Source organism: Conger conger, chromosome 2 (assembly GCF_963514075.1).
Source record: "Conger conger chromosome 2, fConCon1.1, whole genome shotgun sequence".
NCBI classification, from domain to species: domain Eukaryota; kingdom Metazoa; phylum Chordata; class Actinopteri; order Anguilliformes; family Congridae; genus Conger; species Conger conger.
Genome location: NC_083761.1, coordinates 86,310,799 through 86,331,738, shown reverse-complemented (window position 1 = coordinate 86,331,738; position 20,940 = coordinate 86,310,799). Strand labels below are relative to the sequence as shown.

General features: G+C 44.5%; 1 protein-coding gene across 1 annotated transcript; it reads left to right on the top strand.

Annotated features, from left to right (window-relative positions):
* The first annotated feature begins 4,630 nt into the window (after positions 1 to 4,630).
* Positions 4,631 to 20,405, top strand: LOC133116326 (deleted in malignant brain tumors 1 protein-like). The gene is made up of 7 exons (XM_061225769.1): positions 4,631 to 4,933; positions 10,634 to 10,942; positions 11,383 to 11,688; positions 14,962 to 15,270; positions 18,558 to 18,842; positions 19,793 to 19,873; positions 20,005 to 20,405. Exons 2-7 carry the CDS (start codon positions 10,831 to 10,833, stop codon positions 20,061 to 20,063), a joined length of 1,152 nt encoding a protein of 383 aa, XP_061081753.1. The 5' UTR covers positions 4,631 to 4,933; positions 10,634 to 10,830; the 3' UTR covers positions 20,064 to 20,405.
* Positions 20,406 to 20,940: the final 535 nt, after the last annotated feature.

Below are 20,940 nucleotides of genomic sequence, written 5' to 3'. Positions count from 1 at the left end.
CCTGGTTATGGGGATGCACTTTGCTGTACGTCGCTCTGGATAAGAGCGTCTGCCAAATGCCAATAATGTAATGTAATGTAATATTTCTAAACTACCCAATAAAAGTGATTGTTAGTTAGTTAGTTAGTTAGACAGACAGTAAGTATATCAAACGGATTAGTTCTGTACAAAACCTAGATAAGTAGTAGTTAGTAAGAATCGTGCTTTACAACATTTAACTACCAAGAAAAAGCCGGAAGTAAGAATCGCGAGTTGGGAAGGAATTTCTTGAAAACCCGAAAATACCGTAAACCCGAATAGTGGGACACGCAGACAGGGGAGTGACTCGGCTGGTGAACATTCAGACGCAGACATAACAGGGGAAGACAAATGAGAACTGTAATGGAAAACACTAACCGATGAGCTATGAATAATTAACAAGAATAAACATGAATACCTACAGGACAAATACAGAAACATTTCAAGATGCCATGCATACAGGTTTCTAGCCATGACTAATTTGCAACCCCTGTCCCGGGCCAAATTTTTAAAAGTTAAAACAGGAAATACAGAAGCAGTGAACTTCAAATAATACCTAAATATTAAAAAGTGGTACAGATAAAAGACTAAAATAAGGACAAACACTAAAATAAGGGCAAAGACAAAAATCAAAATGTTAATAATACATAAAATCAGTGTTCACAGACTTGCTTCAGTTTCAGCATGTGTGTTTAAAAATCTTGAGCTCTTTCAATGTTTTAATTTCAGATGGTAATGCGTTCCACAGTTGTATACTTCTTACTGAGAAAGAAGACTGACCAAATGTTCTGCGTTTTGCTGCTCTGTGATTTCCAGTTGTTGCACCTCTGATTCCACTGTTTTGTTTGTTTTATTTCTGGGGCAAGGTTGTTCACACTTAAAAATAAGTTTAATAAATGGTACGTTTACAAAACTGTCAAAACTTAGCATGTTATGTTTCAGTAAAATTAGGCAATGGTGCCTGTTTATATAACGACCTGATGGGTGTAGTTGTTGTTTGGTTGGCCTGGCCCCAAACGGTTATACAGTATGATAAATGAGAAAATATAATGGCATGCATAAACTGCTGTGCTGCCTTAATAGGTATGTAATGTCTAATTAAGCGGAAGCAATTGAAATTTGTTTTGACAGTTTTGCACAACCTCTTTACATGTTTATCAAACTTAAGGTTTGAGTCTAAATTAACACCTAAAAATGTAATTTCATGTACCTCATCTATCTCTTGCTCATTTCAATTTTTTTAAAATTAAAAAGCACATTGAGACCGTCTTATTACAGTTCAGAGTCAGATGATTATTTCGGAGCCACTGTGACACACCAGATATTTATTTTGTGAGCATCTCTGCTGCCATATGAGGGTTTTTTTGCATGCACATATATAATTGTGTCGTCCGCATACATTTGGCATCTAACTCTTTTACAGCTGTCAGGTAAGTCATTTAAATATAAACTAAAAAGTAAAGGGCCTAAAATTGAACCTTATGGAATTCCCATTTGGCAAGTTTGGACAGATGACTGGGTAGAATTTATTCGAACACATTGCTCTCTGTATTCAAGATAAGGTCTAAAGCAGGTTATTGCATCGTTTGAAAAATTGAATCGTTGCAGTTTATTCGAAAGAATTTCATGGTTCACAGTCCAAAAATACTGCTCCCACTACACTGCCTTCATCTAATGACTGTTTTATAGTTTCAGTGAGGTAACAGTTTGCTAACTCTGTTGAGTACCTTGGTCTGAATTCAAATTGTTTGGGGTGCAGAAGGTGAGTAGTTGTTTAGCAACTGTTTTTTCAAGAACCTTTGAGAGTGCAGATAAAATTGAAATTGGTCTGTAGTTAGAGACCTGGTCAAGTGCTCCAGACTTGGAATTGGGGTGATAATTACCGATTTCCAGTGCTGAGGAAACTCATTAGTTCTGATTGATAAATTGACCACATACTGCCGTTAAGAGAAGAGAACTGTGTTTTTAAAAATAAACAAAATAACAAAATTATCCTTGGCCTTAGATTGCCTTCACTGCGTGATAACCTTACTAGTCTCTCTTTGATCTACTTCTTTAATAGAAAAGGACGTTGATTTGTCTCTCAGTGTATCTTTTACCTGTACTGGTTGGAAACTTGCTGCCATTTCCTCAGCTGATTGAGTAAAACATTTATTAAATTCGTTTGCAATTTCAATACTATCATTACTAACTCATTTCTATAATCAATTCCACTGTTGATTTTTGTGGGTTAAGCACTCAATTGGCTAAAATATTTAAGTGCTTCCAAAGTGCCAAGCTTTTCCCCTCTGATTCTGTGATCAACTGCATGAAGTAACATGTTTTTTCATCAGGTGGCGAATATCCTTATTCTGCCACAGTAAAGCCCTACTACGCTGTGGGTGCTTCAATGAGTGTATTTCTGAATCACATCTATAAAGTGTTTTCGTCATTGTAGTACTTAAAACAGGTATTTAAATCTTGAATTTGTTTAATGTTATCCCAATTAATATTCAGTAATTCATTTTCAAATTGTGTTATTTTATTCTTCGGGATGCCTGTGAACTCTGGATAATTTTCTAACGATTAAAATCATGTTATGGTCGGACAGACCTGTAATTAAATTGTACGTCTTTGTCACTCACTCAGTTCTATTCGTGAAAATCAAATCAATAAGGGTTTTACTGACTTTAGTAAGTCTTGTTTGCTCACCCCCCCCCCCCCCCCCCCAATCTGTCTTTTCAAAAACAAACGTAACCAGGTACAGCAATTATATGTGTTAGGATATTACTCTTTAACCAAGATTCACTTCGACACTTCTTTAGAGGAACCATCCTTCCCCATCTGCAGGGGATCACGGCTGAGTGCAGAAGATGCCTCTTCTGTGGAAATCATTTTCACTTTTCCAGTCTTTACCCTGTTACATGTCATTAAGGTGTCTACCATTTACCAGATACTTTTATCCAGAGGGAATTAAAGTGTAAACACAGGTGCAAAGATCAGGGAAGGAAGTGCAGCAATTCTCTGGAGAGGGAAAATATCATCCCAGGAGACCCAACGTATCTGCCGTTTTACAACAGAATGTGAAAACTGCTATTTCCAAACTCCAATAAGAATGCACATCATCCCAGTCTAAATAAGTAAAATTAAGTTTTACAACTCTTATTTTTTTGATCCTGATTACATTTTGACAATGTCCTTTTTTGCAATGGCATGGAACTTCTGATATCTGCACGTGCTTTTTAATACCATATCAGCATTCTCCTTCCAATTATCAGGCCAGTGAAACAGTTTTTGTGTCTGACAAAGTAAAAAGGTTTTCTCCCCCTTGTGGCCAACGTGTGTCCCTGCAGTCTGTAGGGGCTTCTTCTCCCTGAGAGATGAGCGCTGTCACAGGAGTGTCATCTGCTTAATCAGTCATGTGACAGGCCTCACTGGTGTCCAGTGCACAAAGCGAGGGAGTTAGAGCGCACCCTAGTGGTGCCCCTGTGTTACTACAGACACTGCTGGGGTGATCCTTTGAAGCCACATGGAATTAAAGGCATTCTGCAATCTTGAAGCCTTTGCAGGCATAGCAGCAAATACCTTTTAGTTTAAGTCAAAGGAATCCTTTCATGAGTTGCTAGTTTCTGGATGTGATGCTCTGACTTATGGTATTTATTGGCTGATCTAGAATCTCCGCATAGGGGCCACTAATTTTTAACCTATGCACTTGTAAATCGCTTTGGATTAAAAGCGTCTGCAAAAAAAAAAAAAGAAAGAAAAAGAAGTTGTCTTAAATCTGTTCATTCGTCAAGTTAATTTGAGTATTTTTCTCTCTCTCTCTCTCTCTCTCTCTCTCTCTCTCTCTTCCTCTCCCTCACTCTCTCTCTCAGGCAGGGAGGATGTGAGGCTGGTGAATGGTAGCAGCCCCTGTGCTGGGAGAGTGGAGGTTTACCATCGGGGAGAGTGGGTGACAGTGTGTGGTCGTGACTGGGACATGAGGGATGCTGGGGTGGTGTGCAGACAGCTGGGCTGTGGAGATGCTGTAGATGCACTAGGAGAGGCTCACTTTGGACCAGGATCTGGGAGAATATGGATGGCTTATGTGTCCTGCAGTGGATCAGAATCCTCACTGAAGCAGTGTGAGTCACCAGGATGGGGTAAACATTACTGTAATCATGGAGAGGATGCTGGAGTGATCTGCTCAGGTTGGACTCAGCTCTTACAATAGTCTTATACCAAACGGCACTTTGGATTTACGTGAGCATGTGTACATTTTTAGAAACAAACTTATATTACATGTTTCTAAAACATAGTATTTCATTTTTTTATGCTGTGTTATAAACTGATGTGTGCATTGTGCCATTCACTGAACTAACCAGAGTTTGCACAGTTGCAACAGACTCATGTTTATGTTCTGTCTTTTTATGTTGCTCTTATTTTGTAAATGTGATTGGCTCATCTCCTAAAGAGGTTTACAGGTAATTGTCTCACCTCAGACTGCAGTAGACGTGTGATTGGCTCATCTCACACTCCATGTATAATAGCTGTGCAGTCCTGTGTTCAGACAGCTGTGCTGAATGCTGTCTCTGGAATAAGGTGCTGGTCATTGCTAATGATTCACTCTTTATTCTCTGTTCAACTGCAGAGGTCAGGCTGGTGGGCGGGACTGACCTGTGCTCTGGGAGAGTAGAGGTGCATCATGGGAGCTCCTGGGGCACGGTGTGTGATGCTGACTTTGACCAGCAGGACGCAGAGGTTGTGTGCAGGGAGCTGGGCTGTGGGGCTCCTAAAGAGCTGCGCGGGGCAGCTGCATTCGGCCAGGGCGAGGGCCAGGTGTGGGCAGAGGAGATTCAGTGCAGAGGCAACGAATCTCAGATTAACTTCTGCCCCACTGCACCCTCACAGAATCAACCCTGCTCCCATGGAAACAATGTGGGCCTGGTGTGTTCTGGTAAGAGTCTTCTGTGCACTGTGAGAGTTTCTGTGATGCTGGGTGAATATAGCCCCTTAATAGGCCATATGAGTTTATATTTAACAAGGCCTTTATTCATTATACTGTGAAATGTTACACGCCAGTGTGTGTGAGTTTAATCAAGTGTGGAGTTTGTATGATCTCCCTGATATGTACCTCGAACCATCTCAACATCCTCATTTCTTCTATTCAGGGTGGAACTGTTCTTATATCTGGGAAAGTCAAACTTATACACTGGTTACCACTTTATTGGGTAGACCAGTACACCAGCTTGTTAATGCAAATATTGAATCAGCCAATAATGTGGCAGCATCTAAATGCATAAAAGCATGTAGACATGGTGAAGAGGTTCAGCTGTTTTTCAGACCAAATGTCAGAATGGGGAAGAAATGTGATCTAAGTGATTGTTTGATGTTGGTGCCAGACAGGGTGGTTTGAGTATCTGCTGATCTCCTTGGGTTTTCATGCACAACAGGCTCTAGAGTTTGTGGAGAATGGTGCGATAAACAAAAAACATCCAGGGAGCAGCGGTTCTGCGGACAGAAACACCTTGTTCAAAAGAGAGTGTCGTGTCTATGAAACGACAGAGTCCAAATCTTCAATTTGTCGAAAAACATCTTCGCGAGGGAAAAGACGACACCAGGCAGCAAGATCTTCAGGAAAATCAGACTTTATTGGCACACGTGCATAAAGCCGGATCAGCTCTCCAGAACTGAACCCCGACTGGCATTTGTACACCCATTTTATACACAGTTACTCCACCTACAACTCCTCCTCAAACCTCATTCTGGCAAATCACCCACACTTTTCTTATCGTAACTCCTCCCAACGCTCCTCCCACAACGTCATTGTGGCAAATTGCCAACGGTCCTTATGCTCTGCCAACTCTGTACAAAGTTCAGGGCATTCTGCCAACTACGTGTCCTCACTTCACCCCGCACCTGCTCTTGGCAAACTACCAGACCTCATAAAGTTCTGGATGCCCTCCCTCTAACACGTCATCCTTACACGTCACTCTGTATCTTTCGCTTTTATAAGACAAACTAAGCAGCAGTAATCATTGAAAATATACAGACAAACTAAACATTTCATTAATATTCACTTCTAATATACTTTTCTAATATACAGACATACTAAACATTTGATTAATTATTCTCTTCTAAGGGAATAAATGTACGTAGCATTCTTTGCTCTCATTTCAACAGTTTTCACTGTGGTTTCTTGCGTTTTCATAAGCTCAGCTATAATTAATGTTCTAGGTCAAATAGATACACTCCTGGCATAAAACATCGAGAGTCCCGGAGAAATCAGCTGTATAGTCATATCTTGCTCTGCCCGTGTCCTTGACAGTTTGGTCTACACAGTTCAAGACGGCCCCCCCCCTGCCAGCTGGCTGGGCTCACTGTGTAATCCTAGCACAATTTAGCAGTTAATCAGTTTGAAACTATACAGGGTACATATCATACTTTAATACAGATATATTGATAAACTTTTAGCACACATCGTCGAGAGTTTTGGAGGAACCAGCCTGCTCACTAAGGTGGAGTCTGATTTTGACTTGTGATTGGTTATCATGCTTTTAGGAGGGAGATCTTTCGTTCTGTGAATTTTTCCCTACAAGAGTTCAAAGGAGAAGGGCCGGTCGAAGCTGACAGGAAGTCGACAGAAACGCAAACAACCACACATTACGGCAGTGGTATGCAGAAGAGTATCTCTGAACACACAACGTGTCAATCCTTGAAGTGGATAGGCTACAGCAGCAGAAGACCAATAAGTCTTGTAAGGCGGAAATTATTAACATCTGGCATTATCACTCAGGGCACTGGTCAACTTGCTGGCTTCCTCTGGTACTGTGGAATATGTGGCTGTGAAGTAATTTAACCCAGGAGCATGCACCATTAACCCCCACTATCTCCGCACCCATATGGGCAGGAGCCTGTGGGGGAAGACTCAGGCCTCCAGCCGTAAAACTCGTTACGACGGGGCAACATCCTTTACGGCACGGGAAGGTTTCAGAGGGCACGGCCTGTTAGGCCCTGACCTTCTCCTGAACCCCCCTTCATTGCTCTCTCCCTCTTTACTCAGTCACTAAATGATGTGTACAGCACTGGATGTTTCATGACAAAGTCAGTTTCGATAATATTCATGTTTGGTATTATTCTGATTGTTTCAGTGCGACTGGTGCAATGGTTTCATTTCTGCAACAGCAAACCCTGGACATCATAACCAACCAGGAACCAGGGAAAAACTGTGTGGAGCTCTGCCCCAGTGAAAGCCATGTGCCTCAACCCCCCTGCGTTTCCTGGGGAGGCGTGGCTCCAAATTACAGATGGGTGACCCATTTTTAGGGTTAACATCAAAGGCCAGATTTTGGACAGTAAACTAAGCATTCTGGGAGGATGCAATCAGTCTCTCCCGTGCACACCGTGCACGTAATTTCTATGTACAGGGTGTCTGTAGCCAGACTCCCGTATGTAGCTTTTATTACCAGGTATGACTTTTAAGACTCCGTAATTTGGTTTCCATTGTAATGCTTTTTTGATTTGGAACTAGTGTGTAATTACGTATGTAATCTGCCAGGTAAAATAAATAGTTAAAACTTGATCTGTGTGGTTTCGCTTACTGACACTCAAAGTTATACAGGGAATGCTTGGTTTACCCCCTCAAACTGGTCTAGGGAGGATGAATATTTACGCTTAATGTATCACGGCGTATAGCACCCGTAGGCCTATGTTGGTAAATCCCTCGCCTCTGCGTGGTAGTTCATTCATGTCAAGCACAGCCGTAGCTAGGTTGGTCTGCTTGGGTCCCTAGGCTGTAAACAGATATACCCAAGAGTAGCTATTCCTGCGACCTCTGTAATGACTACAGATAGCTAGTCAGTTTGTGAGACGTGCACATAACGCGCGATGTGACATGCGGCGGTACCAGCAGAGGACTGTTCGGAGAGTAAATCTCAGTACAGGATTCCTATAGCAATCAAGTCAAAATTATCAATAAGAAATCTACCTAATGTGGATAACTAATCTAAATTATTATTCTAAAATGGAGTCAGATAAACGAAGGTGAATCTATTGGCCCTATTGTGGAGATTCTCGTTCAGCCCGGACCAGTGAAGAGAGGAAGGCAGAGTGGTACTACTGCCTTTGTATCGTGGTTTATTTATTGGCTGATCTAGAATCTCCGCATAGGGGCCACTAATTTTTAACCCTATTAGTATTCTTTCAGCAACACCAGAAGGACGAGCACGCTGATACCTTCAGCCCTCGCTAAATTCCGTCGTTGGGTTAGTGTGGGGTTTTACAGTCTAAAAAATAAGTCTAATAAATACCTCTGTTGCACAAGTGGGGTGACATTGGCTCAGGAGGTATGAGCAGTTGTCAGGCAGTCGGAGTGTTGCTGTATCAATCCCCGCTCTGGGTGTGTCAAAGTCTCAAGACTGAGCAAGACACCCCCATTTGCTCTTGAAAAGCTGGTTGGTGCCTTGCATGGCAGCCAATCGCTGTTGGTGTGTGACTGTGAGTGTGTGAATGAGAAGCATGAACTGTACAGCGTTTGGATGAATGCGTGATACAAATGCAGACCATTTCCCATTCATCTGTCATGTGACAGACAGAGCTCATGTCACTGGTGTACAGTGTACAAAGCCAGGGAGATAGAGACTCGGGTGCACTCTGTGTTCCTGCAGACACTGCTGGGGTCTTACCCTTTGAATCCACAGTGAAGGTGTTTACGCTGTGTTCACAACTCAGCGCATCATCGGCTTGACACCAGAAGTCTGATGGTTCTGTCCCGCCTGGACTACTGCAATTCCCTCTTGGCTGGCCTCCCAGCGTCCGCCATCAGACCCCTCCAACTCATCCAGAATGCAGCAGCTCGTCTGGTCTTCAACCTTCCCAAATACTCACACGTCACCCCCCTGCTTACTTCCCTCCACTGGCTGCCTGTCATGGCTCGCATCAAATTCAAAACATTGGTGCTAGCCTTCCAAGCAGTTAAAGGGTCTTCCCCAGCTTATCTGCAAAAAATCATCAGACCCTACACCCCTGCCAGACCTCTTCGTTCAGCCTCCACAGGCCGCTTGGCACCTCCCCCTCTCAGAACCTCCACCTCACGCTCACGACTACTGTCTGTTCTGGCTCCACGGTGGTGGAACGAACTCCCCGTTGAGGTCAGAACTATAGAATCTCTCCCCACCTTCAAGGGCAAGCTGAAGACGCACCTCTTCAAGCAGCACCTCTCCCCATCCCTCCCTACCTCCCTGTGAACCTTAATTGTTGTCTCTGTGACTTGCTTTGTGTATCGGTATTTTTAGTTGGCTAGGTAAGCAGTGTTTGGATAGTTAACTTTGGTGACTTTTGCTCTGTTTGTTTGTTTGTTCAAAAAAAAAAAAAAAAAAAAAAAAAAAAAAAGCCCCTTGTCCTTATCTTTGTTGTACAGGTAGCAGTTGAAATTGTACTTCCCTCTAGGGTCTTTCAGCGAACTTATCCCTGGTTATGGGTATGCACTTTGTTGTACGTCGCTCTGGATAAGAGCGTCTGCCAAATGCCAATAATGTAATGTAATGTAATGTAAAAGTCATTCATTCCAATGGAGAATGGTTAATGGACAGTTGCGCTCCTGCGCCCCCTTGTGGCCAATATTTATGCTGGCCGACGGATGACATGTTCTTTGGATTTTTCCAAACTTTGTGTTGTTGGCGGACCATCGGATTAACCGGAAGTAAAGAAAATCACAGTGTGCTCACAGAAAAAATTGGGCATGCAATGCATTCCATTCATTTTCTATGGAGAGGCTTGCGGTGCGTGAAGTTTGTAGTCCAGTGAGTGCCGTGTACGTTTGGCGGTTCTGTATTTACATATCGTGATCTGCCCAAGCAAATCAACTGAGTCCAGCACTGCTCGCATGGCTCTCAAAACTAGGATCAAACTTTCAAACTAGGTGTTGCAGATAAAATATGAATCAGCATGTCTATGTTGTTTATTTTGCTCTTGAGATGTTTTCAAAAACATATTTTAATGGACTGTTTAAGAGAATAGGACCCGCCATATGGTGATGTTTTGCTAAAACAAACAAATGCAGTGCTGTCCAATCAGGTGCTGACAGTATTCTGCAGTAGATTACGTCCCTCCTTGTATTGATCCCATGGAGCGATCAATCAGACCGAACCCACCTACAGTACCGCCCATGATACGGACAACTTGGGGGAACAATTTGTCACCATGTGCGGTCGCTGGATTTGGTGTGTGGGTATCTTGACAACTTGGGGGTATAAACCCACGCTACACCAGGTTAAGCAATTTTAAAGATCTATCAACAGTGTTTCCACAAAAGAACCATGTTCCTGAAGAAGATGCTCATGTACTGTATACTGGATAAAATCAATGCATTTTCTTCACTTCTTTTAGCACTTTTGGCTGCAGTTAAAAAGCATTCTACAATCTAGCAAACACCTCGGTGAAAGCACCTTTTATTTGAAATCAAGTAATTGGGACAGGGAGGAAACCCTTTGTGAGTTATAATAATTCTGTATTTCATTCATGAAGTTAATTTGAGTACATCACCCCCCCTTCCCTCTCCCTCTCTCTCTCTCTCTCTCTCCCTTTCTCTCTCTCTCTCTCTCTCCCTCTCTCTCTCTCTCTCTCTCTCTCTCTCTCTCTCTCTCTCTCTCTCTCTCAGACAGTATAAGGCTGGTGAATGGTAGCAGCCCCTGTGCTGGGAGAGTGGAGGTTTACCATCAGGGAGAGTGGGGGACAGTGTGTGATGATGGCTGGGACCTGAAGGATGCTGTGGTGGTGTGCAGACAGCTGGGCTGTGGAGATGCTGTAGATGCACTAGGAGATGCTCACTTTGGACCAGGGTCTGGGAGAATATGGATGGCTTATGTGTCCTGCAGTGGATCAAAATCCTCACTGAAGCAGTGTGAGTCACTAGGATGGGGTAAACATCGCTGTAATCATGGAGAGGATGCTGGAGTGATCTGCTCAGGTAGGACTCAGCTCTTACAATAGTCTTATACCAAATGGCACTTTGGATTTACGTGAGCATGTGTACATTTTTAGAAACAAACTTATATTACATGTTTCTAAAACATAGTATTTCATTTTTTTATGCTGTGTTATAAACTGATGTGTGCATTGTGCCATTCACTGAACTAACCAGAGTTTGCACAGTTGCAACAGACTCATGTTTATGTTCTGTCTTTTTATGTTGCTCTTATTTTGTAAATGTGATTGGCTCATCTCCTAAAGAGGTTTACAGGTAATTGTCTCACCTCAGACTGCAGTAGACGTGTGATTGGCTCATCTCACACCCTATGTATAATAGCTGTGCAGTCCTGTGTTCAGACAGCTGTGCTGAATGTTGTCTCTGGAATAAGGTGCCGGCCATTGCTAATGATTCTCTCTTTATTCTCTGTTCAACTGCAGAGGTCAGGCTGGTGGGCGGGACTGACCTGTGCTCTGGGAGAGTAGAGGTGCATCATGGGAGCTCCTGGGGCACGGTGTGTGATGCTGACTTTGACCAGCAGGACGCAGAGGTTGTGTGCAGGGAGCTGGGCTGTGGGGCTCCTAAAGAGCTGCGCGGGGCAGCTGCATTCGGCCAGGGCGAGGGCCAGGTGTGGGCAGAGGAGATTCAGTGCAGAGGCAACGAATCTCAGATTAACTTCTGCCCCACTGCAGCCTCACAGAATCAACCCTGCTCCCATGGAAACGATGTGAGCCTGGTGTGTTCTGGTAAGAGTCTTCTGTGCACTGTGAGAGTTTCTGTGATGCTGGATGAATATAGTCCCTTAATAGGCCATATGAGTTTATATTTAACAAGGTCTTTATTCATTATACTGTGAAATGTTACACGCCAGTGTGTGTGAGTTTAATCAAGTGTGGAGTTTGTATGATCTCCCTGATATGTACCTCGGACCATCTCAACATCCTCATTTCTTCTATTCAGGGTGGAACTGTTCTTATATCTGGGAAAGTCAAACTTATATACTCGTGACCACTCTATTGGGTAGACCTGTACACCAGCTTGTTAATGCAAATATTGAATCAGCCAATAATGTGGCAGCATCTAAATGCATAAAAGCATGTAGACATGGTGAAGAGGTTCAGCTGTTTTTCAGACCAAATGTCAGAATGGGGAAGAAATGTGATCTAAGTGATTGTTTGATGTTGGTGCCAGACAGGGTGGTTTGAGTATCTGCTGATCTCCTGGGGTTTTCATGCACAACAGTCTCTAGAGTTTGTGGAGAATGGTGCGATAAACAAAAAACATCCAGGGAGCAGCGGTTCTGCGGACAGAAACACCTTGTTCAAAAGAGAGTTCAAAGGAGAAGGGCCAGACCGGTCGAAGCTGACAGGAAGTCGACAGAAACGCAAACAACCACACATTACGGCAGTGGTATACAGAAGAGTATCTCTGAACACACAACGTGTCAATCCTTGAAGTGGATAGGCTACAGCAGCAGAAGACCAATAAGTCTTGTAAGGCGGAAATTATTAACATCTGGCATTATCACTCAGGGCACTGGTCAACTTGCTGGCTTCCTCTGGTCCTGTGGAATATGTGGCTGTGAAGTAATTTAACCCAGGAGCATGCACCATTAACCCCCACTATCTCCGAACCCATACGGGCAGGAGCCTGTGGGGGAAGACTCAGGCCTCCAGCCGTAAAACTCGTTACGACGGGGCAACATCCTTTACGGCACGGGAAGGTTTCAGAGGGCACGGCCTGTTAGGCCCTGACCTTCTCCTGAACCCCCCTTCATTGCTCTCTCCCTCTTTACTCAGTCACTAAATGATGTGTACAGCACTGGATGTTTCATGACAAAGTCAGTTTCGATAATATTCATGTTTGGTATTATTCTGATTGTTTCAGTGCGACTGGTGCAATGGTTTCATTTCTGCAACAGCAAACCCTGGACATCATAACCAACCAGGAACCAGGGAAAAACTGTGTGGAGCTCTGCCCCAGTGAAAGCCATGTGCCTCAACCCCCCTGCGTTTCCTGGGGAGGCGTGGCTCCAAATTACAGATGGGTGACCCATTTTTAGGGTTAACATCAAAGGCCAGATTTTGGATTTAAGGACAGTAAACTAAGCATTCTGGGAGGATGCAATCAGTCTCTCCCGTGCACACCGTGCACGTAATTTCTATGTACAGGGTGTCTGTAGCCAGACTCCCGTATGTAGCTTTTATTACCAGGTATGACTTTTAAGACTCCGTAATTTGGTTTCCATTGTAATGCTTTTTTGATTTGGAACTAGTGTATAATTACGTATGTAATCTGCCAGGTAAAATAAATTGTTAAAACTTGATCTGTGTGGTTTCGCTTACTGACACTCAAAGTTATACAGGGAATGCTTGGTTTACCCCCTCAAACTGGTCTAGGGAGGATGAATATTTACGCTTAATGTATCACGGCGTATAGCACCCGTAGGCCTATGTTGGTAAATCCCTCGCCTCCACATGGTAGTTCATTCATGTCGAGCACAGCCGTAGCTAGGTTGGTCTGCTTGGGTCCCTAGACTGTAAACAGATATACCCAAGAGTAGCTATTCCTGCGACCTCTGTAATGACTACAGATAGCTAGTCAGTTTGTGAGACGTGCACATAACGCGCGATGTGACATGCGGCGGTACCAGCAGAGGACTGTTCGGAGAGTAAATCTCAGTACAGGATTCCTATGGCGATCAAGTCAAAATTATCAATAAGAAATCTACCTAATGTGGATAACTAATCTAAATTATTATTCTAAAATGGAGTCAGATAAACGAAGGTGAATCTATTGGCCCTATTGTGGAGATTCTCGTTCAGCCCGGACCAGTGAAGAGTGGAAGGCAGAGTGGTACTACTGCCTTTGTATCGTGGTTTATTTATTGGCTGATCTAGAATCTCCGCATAGGGGCCACTAATTTTTAACCCTATTAGTATTCCTCTATTCATTACATTACATTACATTATTGGCATTTGGCAGACGTTCGTATCCAGAGCGACGTACAGTTGATTAGACTAAGCAGGAGACAATCCTCCCCTGGAGCAATGCAGGGTTAAGGGCCTTGCTCAAGGGCGGATCTTATTGTGGCTACACCGGGATTAGAACCACCTTGTGTGTCCCAGTCATGTACCTTAACCACTATGCTACAGGCCGCCCCGGGGCAACCACTTTATTGGGTAGACCTGTACACCAGCTTGTTAATGCAAATATTTAATCAGCCAATAATGCGGCAGCAATGCATAAAAGCATGTAGACATGGTGAAGAGGTTCAGCTGTTTTTCAGACCAAATGTCAGAATGGGGAAGAAATGTGATCTAAGTGACTGTTTGATGTTGGTGCCAGACAGGGTGGTTTGAGTTTCTGCTGATCTCCTGGGATTTTCACGCGCAACAGTCTCTACAGTTTGTGGAGAATGGTGCGAAAAACAAAAATCATCTCGTGAGCAGAAGTTCAGTGGGAAGAAATGCCTTGTTTATGAGAGAGGTCAGAGGAGAAGGGCCAGACTGGTCAAAGCTGACAAACATTACAAACATTACAAACATTACAGACATGACAGGAACATTCCAGTGTGCTCACACACCAAATCCAGCATGCTACACATTCCATTAATTTTCTATGGAGAGGCTTGCGGTGCGTGAAGTTCGCAGTCCAGTGAGTGCCGTGTACATTTGGCGGTTCTGTATTTACATATCGTGATCTGCCCATGCAAATCAACTGAGTCCAGCACTGCTCGCATGGCTCACAAAACTAGGATCAAAATTTCAAACTCGGTGTTGCAGATAAAATATGAATCAGCATGTCTATTTTGTTTATTTTGCTCTTCAGATGTTTTCAAAAACATATTTTAATGGACTGTGTCAGAGAATAGGACCCGCCATATTTTGATGTTTTGCCAAAACTCTCTCTCTCTCCCTCTCCCTCACTCTCTCTCTCTCTCTCCCTCTCTCTCTCTCTCTCTCTCTCTCTCTCTCGCTCTCTCCCTCTCTCTCTCTCTCTCTCTCTCTCTCTCTCAGACAGTATAAGGCTGGTGAATGGTAGCAGCCCCTGTGCTGGGAGAGTGGAGGTTTACCGTGATGGAGAGTGGGGGAGAGTGTGTGACCGTGGCTGGGACCTGAGGGATGCTGTGGTGGTGTGCAGACAGCTGGGCTGTGGAGATGCTGTAGATGCACTAAGAGAGGCTCACTTTGGACCAGGGTCTGGGACAATATGGATGGGTCCTGTGTCCTGCAGTGGATCAGAATCCTCACTGAAGCAGTGTGGGTCACAAGGATGGGGTAAACATCGCTGTAATCATGGAGAGGATGCTGGAGTGATCTGCTCAGGTAGGACTCAGTGTTATTCAGCTCTTACTAAAACCCACACATTACAACAGTGGTATGCAGAAGAGCATCACTGAACACACAAGAAATCATAGGATAGGCTACAGCAGTAGAAGTCCAATGAAAAGTCTAATAAAAACCTTATGAAGTGCTCAATGAGTGTGAGCACTTTATTAGGTATACATTAGACTCATCTTTTAGACTGGAGTCTCCTGCTCCTGTCGCCTATCCACTTAGAGCTTAGACGCGTTGTGTGTTCAGAGATGCTCTTCTGCAAACCACTGTTGTAATGTGTGGTTATTTTCATTACTGTCACTTACTTCTTGTCAGCTTTGACCAGTCTGGCCCTTCTCCTCTGACCTCTCTCATTAACAAGGCATTTATGCCCACAGAACTGCTGCTAATTGGACTTCTTTTTGTTTTTTGCACCATTCTTTGCGAAATCTCGAGACAAGTGTGTGTGAAAATCGCAGAAGTTCAGCAGTTTCTGAGATAATCAAACCACCCTGTCTTCCACCATCCTCTTTGTAATGGACAGGTTTAACATCTTCATCATCACTGCCACCGTAATCAGCACCATAGAGTACATATATTTATTTTATTAATTAACAAAGGAATACAGTAAGAATTCAGTATACAGGGAATAGTGTACAAACAGAACAAAAACAAAAGAGCCAGGGGTATATCACACTCGAAAAATATAAGATATAACATTAAGTGCTTTGTTAGCATTTTTGTTAGTTGAATTAGAAAGTAGTTACACATATTGTTCGACATCTTTCATGAAAACAACAAAGTAAGGTTTTTTATTACTAAATTTACCAAAGTGGGAACGGGGAGGATCGTAAAGCCAGCTGCAGGGGGCGGTAGGGAGACGTCCCTATCGCTGCCCGACCACCTGGAGTTGTTCTGGGATTAAAGGGGCGAAACGTCTGTGAAGGGTGGCTCCCAGCTGACGACCCTGCAGCTGGCCCAATGGCACCGGCAGCATGTATGGGTGTTTTTATCTTAACTTGGCTAGCTAGCAAGCAGAAATTATGATTGGATAAGCCAGCATCCTTACCTTAGCTATCGATCATAGTTGAAATAGTAAGTTAGCTAGCTTGTGAAAACTCACAGTGCGAGCGTCTATCATGGAGGTAGCTATGGTAACAAACCACAATGTGTGGAAAGTGGGGACACGGTCTGTCAATCATAGCTAATTGATGTACATTTGTTTTATTGTTGCTTAAAGACAACTGGCAAGTGTCACATTCAACCACCATGTTACTGTTTAAATCAACAGAATGCAGGTCCTCTCTGTTCTGATAGAATGGGAAATCATAATGCTTTACATTTTACATTTTTTACATTTTAGTCATTTGGCAGACGCTTTTAATCCAAAGCGACTTACAAGTGCATAGGTTCTACCACAAGTCAAAGCATCACATCCCGAACTAGAAAAATACACCTGGACTGCTGTTCTAAACATATAGTCGTCATCATAAGTGCAATTTTTTTTTTTTTTTTTTTTTTTTTTTGGGGGGGGGGGGGTTAGGCAGGGATAGGGGTATCAGAAGGGGGGGGCGGGGTAAATCAGGAGGGGGGACTAAGGTAGAGTTTGAAGAGGTGTGTTTTGAGTCTGCGTCGAAATAGGGGGAGGGATTCTGCTGTCCTGACAGTGGTAGGCAAGTCATTCCACCACTGAGGAACCAGAACGGAAAACAAGCGTGAACGTGCAGCTCGACCGCCAGGTGCCCGTAGAGAGGGAATCGTAAGGCGACCAGAGCTGGCAGACCGGAGTGGTCTAGCTGGGGAGTAGGGAGTGATCAGGGATTGTATGTAATGTGGGGCAGTCCCCTTAGCAGCCTGAAATGCCAACACTAGGGCCTTGAATCGGATGCGTGCGGCAATAGGAAGCCAGTGGAGGCCAATGAGAAGCGGGGTGACATGAGCCGACCTGGGCTGACTGGTGATCAAGCGGGCTGCAGCATTCTGGACCAGCTGGAGGGGCTTGATGGCACACGCTGGGAGACCAGCTAAGAGGGAGTTGCAGTAATCCAGGCGGGAAATGACGAGCGCCTGGACTAGGAGCTGGGTGGCTTTCTCCGTCAGGAGATGACGGATGCGGCGTATATTAAACAGAAAGAACCTGCAGGTTCTGGCAGTGGAGGATACTTGTGGAGCCAGGGAGAGGCAGTTATCAAGAGTCACCCCAAGATTCTTTGCCGTACGGGAGGAGGAAACTACAAAGTCCTCCACAGTCAGTGAGAGGTCGATTGACGGAGAGGACTTAGCAGGGATGTAGAGAAGCTCAGTTTTGGCAAGGTTGAGCTTCAGGTGATGGGAAGTCATCCATGCAGAGATATCAGCCAAGCAGGCAGAGATCTGTGTGGTGATTTGGGTGTCAGGGGGGAAGGAAATGAAGAGTTGGGTGTCATCAGCGTAGGAGTGATAAGAGAAGCCGTGGGAAGAGATAACAGAACCAAGAGACATGGTGTATAGCGAGAAGAGGAGAGGCCCAAGAGTGCGAGAGTGCGCCCCTCCAAGTCACCTGGTAGGAGCGACCAGAGAGGTAGGAGGAAAACCAATCGAGTGCAGAACCTGTGACACCCATCCCAGACAGCGATGAGAGCAGAATCTCATGGTTGACTGTATCGAAGGCGGCCGACAGGTCGAGGAAGATGAGGACAGAGGAGAGGTTAGCTCTTAGCCGTAACCCTAACCAGCTCCACTGCAGTCATATCTGCATTACAATAGCACAGGGGTGTGTAATCTTATCTGTAAAGGGCCAAGGTGGGTTCAGGTTTTTGTTTTAGCCCGTCAGAATCGGGGTATCGTAGTGCTGGGCAAAAACAAGAACTCACGTTCACGCCGGTCCTTTTTGGATAAGATTGGGGGCGACATTGGCTCAGGAGGTGAGAGCAGTCGTCTGGCAGTCGGGGGGTTGCTGGTTGATCCCCTGGGTGTGTCGAAGATGCTTCTGCTGAGCTGGCTGGTGCCTTGCATGGTAGCCATTTGCTGTTGGTGTGTGTGTGTGTGAATGGATGAATGAGAACCATCAATTATACAGCGCTTTGGATAAAGGCGCTATATAAATGCAGACCATTTGCCATTTGATTAGACACCCCCGATCTAGCAGTTAGAACGTTGACCCCGCCCACACCTACTCTGAGGGGGTCACATGGTTTCCCAGTTCATGGATGAGTGAAATGTGCTCAGCTGAATACCAGGTTAAAGCTCGTTTGCACTGTATGTTTGATGAGAACATTATTATGAGGGAGAAGCTCAGTCTGTTCTCTGTCTTACAGAGACACCCCAGGCTGTCTTGACGGTCTCTCCACATGGGCGGATATATAGAGGACAAGCTGTCAGTCTCTCTTGTGAGGTCTCAGTGCCCTCTGCTGGCTGGGAATATTACTGGTACAAAGGAGATGGATCAAGTGGCACTGCCCTCATTGCCAGTACAGCTGAAGGCTCGTACACCCTCAGTGCTGCAGCTCTTGCACACACCGGGGAGTACAGCTGCAGAGCAGGGAGGAGCAACCCAGTCTGGTACACAGAGTACAGTCACCCTGTCTACATACAGGTAACAGGTGAGTGCTGTTACACAGAGTACAGTCACCCTGTCCACATACAGGTAACAGGTGAGTGCTGGTACACAGAGTACAGTCACCCTGTCCACATACAGGTAACAGGTGAGTGCTGGTATACAGAGTACAGTCACCCTGTCCACATACAGGTAACAGGTGAGTGCTGGTACACAGAGTACAGTCATCCTGTCCACATACAGGTAACATGTCAGTGCTGTTACACAGAGTACAGTCACCCTGTCCACATACAGGTAACAGGTGAGTGCTGTTACACAGAGTACAGTCACCCTGTCCACATACAGGTAACAGGTGAGTGCTGTTACACAGAGTACAGTCACCCTGTCCACATACAGGTAACAGGTGAGTGCTGTTACACAGAGTACAGTCACCCTGTCCGCATACAGGTAACAGGTGAGTGCTGACTGATATTGTTCTGTGTGTAAAACTTGCAAGGTCCCATAATGCAGTGGGATCCTGTTTGTTCCATAACTGCCGACATACTTTTCCAGTGTTCATTATTGAATGTCTTTTCTAAATAGTATTCAGAAAAGAATTCCAGCTGCCTTTGTCCCTCTGTGAGGGTGATTTGTTTTCTCCACGGTCATAAATACGCTGGTATGAAGACGGAACAGTGACCCAGTCTGTCTGCTTCCCACAGCACTGCCTAAGGCCACTCTGGATGTAGAGCCAAAATGGCGTCCACTGTATACTGTATTACATTATGCTGCATACACTTACTGTAGCAGATGCATTACAGTACACTGCATTCACTTACTGTAGCAGATGCATTACAGTACACTGCATTCACTTACTGTAGCAGATGCATTACAGTACACTTACTGTAGCAGATGCATTACAGTACACTTACTGTAGCAGATGCTTATGTTCAGAGTGACGTTCAGCACAGGAGCAATGTATAGCAGTATGCATCCCTCATCTCTGTGTCTCCACAGGCAGAGTGATGTGTGGTCTGGGTGCTGCTCCTCTCCTGCTGGCCACCATTGTACTGTGTGTGAAATGGTACAGGAGACCAGGTGATGTGCTTTCACTGGGATGCACACTTACTCTCTAAAACATGATGTGTGTTTCAGGGCTCAGGCTGCAGCTCTGCTCACTCACAGTTCTCTCTCATCTGTTGTGTCTGTACGTGTTTGTTGATGTACAGGGCCGTCTACTGAAACAGCTGTCCGCTACACTGGAGGGAATGTGGAAATTGCCATATAAAACACACAGAGGCTGGGTCCGTGTACTCATGTGAAATGAGAATGAAGTCTGAGAGCTCAGGACTCTTTTTTCATCATTGTGATGTTTCTCAGCTTGCAGGAGGGGAAATTGGGGGTGCAGTCATGGGGGCATTTTAGGGTATGGGAACAGGAAGATGTGTCTTTAGAGCTGGGCTGCACTTTTGATCTTTGTGTAGTTAGTTTGCTTTGATTGCTGTATGTTTGTTCTAGGTTAGGTCACTGAACTTAAATTGCAGTAAATTGCAGTAAATTGACAAATTGACTGAAAATGAATATGTATGTCACCATGTGTCTGTATGTATTAAATTGGACAGATGTTAAACTCTGTGTTACATTATTTTTAAAGTGTAATGTAGTTATGTTACTCTTCCCCTATTTCAGAGTCACAATTGTAAAAAAATTGAGACGGGTGCGTGGGGGCTGGACCCAAAATGCACGACTCAGAAAGAAAGGGTAGATAAAGTCCCGTCAGGGCTTTATTCGGGACGAATCCCAGGAGAGTGGTCAGAACAAGCAAAGTCCATACACGAAGATCCAGCCAAACAAATAGTAAACAAACGAAAAGCACGGTGCCGAGGGAAGAGGCAAACACGTAGTCGGTAGACATGCAGGGAGGTCCGGTAGCAGGAGACCTGTCAGCCAGGCAGAAGTACAGGCGGACGGCAGGCAGAGGCGTAGTCGAAGGCGAAGCAGAAGTCGAAACCATAAAACAAACAGCGGGGCAAAGGTACAAAATCGGTAGGCGAGGACGTGGTAAAAAACAAATGATGGTCAGCAAAACAGAAATCAATAATCGGTGGTCGGTAAACAGGCTTGGATTGTAACGTGTAATCAATAACAGTAAATGCTCAAGCGTT

Bases quoted from the DNA above. Each gene is read 5' to 3' on its own strand.
- LOC133116326 (XM_061225769.1), top strand. From the start codon at position 10,831: ATGGCTTATGTGTCCTGCAGTGGATCAAAATCCTCACTGAAGCAGTGT. The intron at 10,943-11,382 runs GTAGGACTCAGC...GTTCAACTGCAG, and splicing joins TGCTGGAGTGATCTGCTCAG to AGGTCAGGCTGGTGGGCGGG. The intron at 18,843-19,792 runs GTGAGTGCTGTT...GTGTCTCCACAG, and splicing joins TGTCTACATACAGGTAACAG to GCAGAGTGATGTGTGGTCTG.